The sequence below is a fragment of the Neopelma chrysocephalum genome, unplaced genomic scaffold, assembly GCF_003984885.1.
Source record: "Neopelma chrysocephalum unplaced genomic scaffold, ASM398488v2 Primary Assembly neopelma1_188, whole genome shotgun sequence".
NCBI lineage: Eukaryota > Metazoa > Chordata > Aves > Passeriformes > Pipridae > Neopelma > Neopelma chrysocephalum.
Genome location: NW_020897850.1, coordinates 146,637 through 155,217, shown reverse-complemented (window position 1 = coordinate 155,217; position 8,581 = coordinate 146,637). Strand labels below are relative to the sequence as shown.

Here is an 8,581-nt window from a genome sequence, read left to right as displayed (position 1 = left end):
GAAGGACATATTTTTGTGCAGGAGATGATTAACCTTTGGTACAGAGGAGGTGGAATGATGGGCAGCAGGGAGCAGTTTGTGCCACCTCATCTTGCTGTCCACTCCTAGTGGCACTGAAATCCCTCTTGCCTGATTAAGGGTTGTAGTGGTTTGAACCAGGTTTTCTCCCTGAAACTAAGAAAGTGGTAACCCCCAGGGGGTGGTGACCCTTGGGGTTTGACCCAATCAGTGCTCCTGCAAAATATAAACATATCTCTCTGGACCGGAAAGGAAGCAGTGGTTCTTGTTGTAGAAGAAGAGCTTGCTGCCTAGAGAGACCTGCTGCTGAGAGACTGGAAGGGGTCTTTTCTTCTTCTTCTCTCCTGGACTTTTATTTGGAGGGAGAAGAGATTTGGCCCATTGTAAATATTACTGTCATGGTAGAGATAGAAATAGAGTTAAGATTATATGTAATGTATTATAGTATAAGTATTTATTTATTGTACAGTCCTGTAATATATTCCTTTCCCCCCATATTGATTCTTGTGTTTTTGTCTGGAAAACCCATCTCACATGGGGTTGAGATGTGGGGGGGGGGGGCTAGGAATCAAGAACTGGATTTTGAGGCTGGGCTCAAACCATGACAGGGTGAAGACATGAAAATAAGGTCACCCTGTGCTGGAAGGGCAGCATATCAGGAGCTGGGGTTCTAGACTTGTTTGCAAAGCTGAATACTACAAGAAAACCTCTTTCTCTCAAACTCTTTGACTTGGCCTGTTTAGCAGGCTAAAAAAAAAGATGCAACAACTAATTGTCATTGCAACAACTAATTTTTTGGTTTTTTTTTTTTGCTTCTATATCCTCTTCAAGAGAAGGAAGGAGAACTAGGTACGCCCATCTAGTCATTAGTCATTACTTGGCTCATCTCAGGGCAAGCATCAAAGTAAATACTTCAAGGGACAGCTTTAACTTTTCCAAATACTTCCCAGGGAAGATCAAGGCACTGTTCATACATGTTTTGGGCAGGGGAAGCCTGCAGGTTTAATTTTGTGATTGAAAACAGCTGCTATGTGCCATAGATTATTGGGTACCATAGTTTTTAAAAAGAAAGAACCTTGTAGCAATGATTGCACAAACAAATTTGGCATTCCTGCTTTTATATTAAATTTTTTTATTGAGATGATGTAATTACAAGCATTTTAAAAATTATTTGCAACTCACTGGCCCTGAGAATAGGCTTGTTTTTGTTTTGTTACATTCATTTGATTCAGTCCCTTAGCCCCACACCTTACCAAAAAAAAGAAGCCATCATCAATAAAAACACTAGAATTTTATTTAAAAAAAAAAACAAACCTCAAACTCTGGATTTGCACACAGTTGCAGTCTGACAAAAGAGATCTGAAGAATGCATACATGGAGGTTGAAATCTAGGGAGGATGGCAGTGACTCAGTGTTCACAGAAAGGGCCTCAGTAGTGTTCTCTGGATGGAGAAGCAGTGAACAGGTTTCAAATTTAAATCAAGAAAATATTCTGCTGTGGAACTGTAGCGTGTCCTACCTGTCTTGAAGCTTGTTCAGACTGGTAGCAAGCTGATGGCAATGAACTTAATTGCACAGTGTGAAGAACCATTGCTGGGTATTGAAGTTGGCAAGGACCTCTGGAGGTCATCTGGTCTGACCTCCTCTGCTCAAGCAGGGCCAGCCAGGGCCAGTTGCCCAGGACTGTGTCCAGATGACTTTTGCGCATCTCCGAGGATGAAACACATTCTCCCTTTCCCCACTTGCCTTGGTGGGAAAGGCAGAAAGTTGCTGCCGGCAAATTCTACATTGGGAAATCAGAATTTGGGGAGGGGGAAGGCAGGTGTCAGTGTTGGTGGAAAGACATCGTCACCTTTGCTAGGCCTGACAGGCAGTGTATTCCCATGTATCTGCCATGTGGTGCTCTAGCCTGGTTCTACTTTTTTATTTTTAGTCATAGCTGACAAACTTGCTTCAAGACCCCAAGAGCAGTTCAAATCCTGCATCTCCCACAACAGGTCCCAAGCCCCCGCAGTTCTCGCGGCTGCAGTGACACCCACGCCCCTCACTTCTGCACCACACAGACCTGGCAGGAGGCAGGAAGGTTCAAAGGCTATTTTCATTCCAACTAGCATCAGCCTTGACAGAACTTTTTCTCCGTGGTTGTGATGAAGTTTTCTTAGGATGCCCTTTATTTGTGAAAACTGGGAAGAGTTTCCAACAGCCACCAAACTTTTTTTTCCCTTTGACTTAGATTCTCCAAGTGAAAGTGATTGCATTTTTTTTTTTTGTAAAGATGAACATTTCCCCTACAAAATTTCTCCATGGGACAACACATGGGATTTTCCTGTCTTACAGAGGGTGAACTTTGTTTAATAGCGTAACAATGAGCATATATATGGGCTTTTACTGGATTGTCTCTTGCTCTCTGTATTTTGCAGTGTGCACTTTGGCTATGACAAAAACCTATGACTCATCGGAGCACTTTATACAGAAAGCCCCTAACATATCTTTTTTCCCCTCATCCTCTCATAACAGTAGCTGCAGCAGGCAAAAGAAAACAATGCAATTATGCAGTTGTCAAGACCAGAGCAGTAAAAGAAACTTGGTTTCTTTCTACCGCTGGACACTCTTAAGAACCACAAGGATCCATCCGGAGCCTTTGTTTACGTTGGTATTTCTGATCACACTTCACCTGTCATTCAGATTTCACCACTTCACTCCAGCTCCTGAGACCTGGCTGCAACTTGGGTGCCCTTGAGCAGGGTGAGAGAGTAACTCCTTGGGCCCTTGGTTTCAAGGGACCTTTAGTTTCAGACCTGTGACTACGGAAGTCCTTCAGTGTCTCCCAACCTCACACCTCATGAGCTCCAAGGACTTCAGAGTCATGACAGAGACAGGTGACGCGCTGCTGATACACACTCCCTTGCCTATTATTTTGAGGCAGAAAAAGTCAAGTATGTGGTGTGCTGGGACTTGTAACATTCTATATTTTTATAGAAAAAATATGTCTGGGAAAAATGCTTAGGGAGAGATGTATGCCCTGTCCTACCCAATCAGATACTGGCTCTGAAAAAATCTCTCCTTGTTGTACGATGCTTATCTACACCCTTAACAAAGCTGTTCTTTCTATGACTTGTGACTCTAATATTAAGTCTTTGGTGAGATTGGCCTATCTCTGTTTCAATCACAGAATATGCCGAGTTGGAAGGGGCCCACAAGGATCAGAGTCCAACTCCTGGCCCTGCACCCATTCCCGAGACTCACATCATGTGCCGAGAGTATCGTCCAAGCATTCCTTGAACTCTGTCAGGCTTGGTGCTGTGACCACTGCCCTGGGGAGCCTGTTCCAGCATGTAACCACCCTCTGGGGGAAGATCCTGTTTTTAATACCCAACCTAAACCTCCCCTGACACATCTTCAGGCCATTCCCTCGTGTTCTATCACTGGTCACCACAGAGAAGAGATCAGTGTCTGCCTCTCTTCTTCCCCTCAGGAGGAAGTTGTTGACTGCAATGAGGTCTCCCCTCAGTCTCCTCTTCTCCAGGCTGAACAGCCCAAGTGACCTCAGTTGCTCCTCCTTAAGGCCCCTCACCATCTTTGCTGCCCTCCTTTGGATGCTCTCTAACAGCTTAATATCTTTCTTAATATCTTTCTTATATTGTGGTCCCCAAAACTGCCCCAATATTCCAGAGCAGAGCGGGACAATCACCTCCCTCTCCTGGCTGGCAATGCTTTCTTTGCCTCATGACCCCCCAGGACACAGTTGGCCCTCCTGGCTGCCAGGGCACTGCTGACTCCAACCTGCCATCAACCAGGACCCCCAGGTCCCTTTCCATGGCACTGATTTCCAGCATCTCATTCCCCAGTCTGTACAAGCAGCCAGGGTTGCCCCATCCCAGGTGCATAATGAGGCACTTCCCTTGTTCAACTTCATATGGTTGGTGACTGCCCAGTCCCCTGATTTGTCGAGGTCTCTCTGCAGGGCCTTCCTGCTTTTGAGGGAGTCAACAGCTCCTTTGAGTTTTGTGTGGCCTGCAGACTTGCTCACTGTCCCTTCCAGTCCTGCATCCAAGTCATTTATGAAGATGTTGAAGAGCACAGGGCCCAAGCTGGAGCCCTGCAGAACCCCACTAGTGACGGGTGGCCAGTCTGATGTCACCCCTTTCCCTGTTACCCTCTGTGCTCAACCTGTGAACCAATTGCTCACCCATTGTGTGATGTGTTTATCCAGCTGTGTGCTGGACTTTTTGTCCAGAAGGATCCTGTGAGAGACAGTATTGAAAACTTTACTGAACTCCAAAAAGATTACACCAACTGGCTTCCCTTGACTGGTTACCTTGTCATAGAAGGAAATCAGGTCTGACACTCAGGACTTCCCCCTCGTGAAGCCGTGCTGGCTGTGACCAATGACTGCATTGTCTTTCAGGTGTTTTTCAATACCTTCCAGAATAATCTTCTCCATAACTTCACCAGGCACTGAAGTGAGACTGACAAGCCTGTAGTTTCTGGGATCTCCTTGCCTCGCTTGAAAATCAGGACAACATTCACCAGCTTCCAATCAGTTGGGACCTCTCCAGATTCCCAAAACCACTCTAAAATCATTGAGAGAGGTTTTGCAATGACACCAGCAGCTCTTTGAGGATTCTTGGATGAATCCCATCAGGCCCTGTAGATTTGCAGGGATCCAGCTGGAGCAGCAGATCCCACAGAATTTCAGGGTTCACTGGGAGTTGATCATTCTCCCAGTCAAGGGCACTGAGACCCCCTTGGTCTGTCATCCACGTTGAAGACAGAGGCAAAGAAAGCGTTAAACACCTCTGCCTCGTCTCTGTCCCCTTTGTAAGGTGACCATCCTCATCTTGTAATAGGCCGAGGATATTTCCATGCTGCCTATTGCCTCTTATGGACTTGAAAAAACTCTTTTTATTGTCCCCCACATTTCTGGCAGCTTCATCTCCAATTGAGCTGTAGCAACACAAATTTTCTCCCTATTGCAGCAAGCAACATTTCTGTATTCTTCCCACGTCACTTGACCTTGCTTCCACTGGGCATACACCTTCCTTTTTTGCCATTTTTCCAAGAGAAGATCCCTGTTCAGCCAAGCCAGCCTTCTGCCTCACCTGCTTGACTTCCAACATTTGGGAATTGCCTGCTCCTGTGCCCTTAGGAGGTGATGTTTAAAAAGTGACCAGCACTGATGGACCCCAGCACCCGCAAAAACATGTTTCCAGGGGACCTTACTTACAAATTCCTTGAGCAGCCTGAAGTCTGCTCTCCTCATGTCCAGAGCTGAGGGTTTGCTGGCACTTTTCCTCCTCTCAACACTATTCATTGCTTGCCACTTTGTCCTGGACAGATTAACTCTCTTGTTAAATATCTGGAAAGACCAATTGTTGTGTTGGTTTAATAGCTGATAAAAGCTATTAGACCAACATCATGGGCCTGTACCTTGTTTTTTGGTTGAAATGGATTAGATTAGCCTTTTGATTTTTTCCATGTCTAGTTTCTTTTATGATCCTACTGAAGAGGCTTTCTGCTTAAAAGCAGAACTGGTGTGGAAGTGCTGTTCTCTCAGACAGCATGTGATTCCTGCACAGTTTCTCTATATACCTTCTCCCTTTGCAAGCATCATTTCTGCTGCTAGATCTTCCTTCCATTAAAAGGACCACTGCTGATGGATTGCTGGACACCTGGACACCACAGATATTCATGTCATGGTGGTCCAAGCTATGTGAAATGAAACAGGCCAGCAGTTTCTCTTGTCTTGGGCATCAGGGACTGCTGAGCTTTCTGTGACCAAACAAGGCATAGCACTTTGCCTCATGCAAAGCACCCTCAGTGCAGCAAACCAAATGGAAGCACCTTGCAACCAGAACAAAATGCCAAACCAAGAAAGCAACACAGCTCTAGGGTTCGTTTTTTTTCTTGTCTTTTAAATCATGTCAAAAACAGGCAAGCTGAGACAAGCTTCCTTCATGGCAGAGCTGTAGGATGGGGGAGGGTAGTAGGAGGCATAAAAAAACCCCAAATCCCAAAGTAAAGCCAAAATCAACAACAAGATATAAGTATAGCTATTTGGTCTCTAGTTCTCTAATATCACCTTTCAGATTGGTGAATCATCTACCTCTCCTGCAGCAGAAAATGATCTTGGAGAGGCTTCTGAGTAATACAAACCATGTGATGAGTCCCTTTGCTTTCTCCCTATGATGTAAAAGGAACAGTCCTTCACCTTTCACCCCCAAATTGCTAGCAGGTATGAGAAACACCCCTTCCTTTTCTAATTAGAGATGCTTCAGTCTTCCCTAAAAAGGGAAAAAGCTTTTAGCTGAAATTCTGCATTGTGGAGAATATTGGGGAGGTTTATATACATATATATATATATATGAAACTTTTATATATATACACATATATATGTCTTTGTCCCTGCCCACCCTTTCCCCTGCTCCAGTCTATCACTTCTTTGCTAGAAAGAGGGGAAAATGTTAACTGATAGTCTGCTGCAGAGGTTTGTCACACTTATTTTTCTACTCCCCGGAGCACTTAGGTGATTGGTTTTGGTCCATATTCCAGCAGTTAATAGCCACTCAGAGTACACATTGTGAGCCCAAACTATGCTGGGATGATAGCCCAGCCTACATGTGTAGGGTGTCTCCTCTTCATTTGACAGGTACGTGTGGTAAATTCTTTTGGTAGCTTCAACACGTTTCCCAGTGGCAGCACATGTAAATTGATCCGAGCAAACTGGAAGCCTTGAGCAAATCCCTTCTGTGTTGCTATTGTTTATGCAGTGTTGTGTCATGAGACTTGCACAGAAAATAAAAGCACTCTATTTCCATAGGAAAGCATTAAAAAAAGAAAATGGCAGCATAATCTGACATCTTGTCCTATGTGAGATAAGGAAAGTCAAACTGCATGTTTATTAGGGAAAAAAAAAACCAACAACCCCCCCCAACTCAAACAAACAGGAAAAAAAAAAAAAGGAAAGAACTCAAGGGAGACTTTGTAGGAACAGTGAAGTAGTGCACAAGTCCAGGCTTTCTCCCCTTTGCTTTTCTGCCAGCACCACTTCTGCCTGTTAGTTTGTTTTGTTAAGGTGCTTCAGGTCCTGTGTGGTTTTCAAGCTAAGCGGCAACCTCAAGTACTGCTTCTGTGTTGTTGCTTCCCCTCCCAAACCATGCCAACCATCCGGGCAGATGTTCCTCCCATGGACCCACAGAGGTGGTGCACCTGTTTCCTTCAGCACTCATCTTCTTGGTATATTTGTTCATCCAGTTCCTGGGATTCAAGGTGCTCGAGGCGGTCTGTTCGGCCACTCATAATCTCATCTGGGGTCTTCATGAACCTGCAGAACAGAGAAACAAGTGGATTTCTCAGTGGTCGCAGCTTTTCCATTCATCAACTTGTTGAGGTCCCTGAGCTCTACAGCTCCTGAGATAATCTTTGCTGTATCCTCCCAATGCCTAGTATTTCCCACATTTTTCCCAGATTACTGATGTCTTCCCTTCTACATACCTTGAAAGGAAACATAAAAATCACAGGCATTTACCTCTGCTCCTTGAAAGCCCAAATCTGAACCAAACCCCACAGTTTTTTCCAAAAAATGATATTTATTTCTTCTCCCTCATATTGTTTGCTGTTGTCATGTAAGATGACAGTATGCCCCAGGTACACTCATTTATGGTGTCTGGTGACAGAAACATGAAAGACCTTTATGACCAGCATATTTCAAAACAAAAGCACTTGTAAGGTGTGGAGAGGCAGAAGGCTACTGGTGTGCGTGGGCCTGTGTGTAGGTGAATGAGAAGAATAAGAAACACCAAAGAAACAGTGGTGGAAAAAAGCCAAGGTCCAAGTCAGAACAAGTTCTGGGAAATGGTAAAAGCCCTGAAGGAAAAAGCTTTGGAGCTGGGGAACTGTAAGGAGAGACAGTCTCTTCCTGTGTGATTGTAGCAAGTGTAATTGTACCGAAGCAGCATCCTCTGTAAACGAATGCCATGGCTCCCAGCACTAACCTCTCAATGCAGTAAGTCTGCAGGGGGTTAGAAACAGAAACAGCCTCTGTGGAGGCATGGCAGCAGTAGGAAATGGGAAAGGACATCCATCAGCCTGCAGATCAAGTCTGCAGTCTTGATTTTTGCCAGGATGCTTATGTGTAGTACTGCACAGGGGTAGCATGGAAAAGCTCTGCCTTTTATTTTTGAATGTAATGGCATAGGAAGAGAGTGTGGCATGGGAAGGATGAAATCTTAGTTTCAGCACAAATAAGCCAAACTACTAAGTATTTCTGGCGAAAGTAGGATGAAAGATGTTTATTCTGGAAGTGTTACAAAATTTCACAGTCTTTCATTAACGATGTACTGGTTAACATTCAGCAGTAGAAAATCTGTTAATCACAAGAGCTGATTTTATTTCAGGTTGATGATACACTCAGTATCCTTGGCCCAGTGAAAGCAAAAACAACCAACAGGAGCCTCGTTACTATCACTGACCCAGAAAAATCACTGCTGAAGCCTCTCGGCAAACACATAGCATAGCCTGGAACTAACCTTTTGCTATCCTTTCTAATCTGGGAAATCATGTG

The 8,581-nt window shown here is 44.6% G+C and overlaps 1 protein-coding gene across 5 annotated transcripts in view; it reads right to left on the bottom strand.

Moving 5' to 3' along the window:
- Positions 1-6,879: 6,879 nt before the first annotated feature.
- ETV6 (ETS variant 6) overlaps positions 6,880-8,581 on the bottom strand; it is a 128,867-nt gene continuing 127,165 nt past the window's right edge. For 4 of the 5 annotated variants that reach the window (XM_027702526.1, XM_027702529.1, XM_027702527.1 and 1 more), the window contains one exon: positions 6,884-7,342. In XM_027702526.1, the coding sequence (XP_027558327.1) occupies positions 7,237-7,342 (106 nt within the window). In that variant the 3' untranslated portion in view covers positions 6,884-7,236. Of the gene's footprint in view, positions 7,343-8,581 lie in introns of all 5 variants that reach the window. The other variant, XM_027702525.1, reaches the window with a different exon arrangement.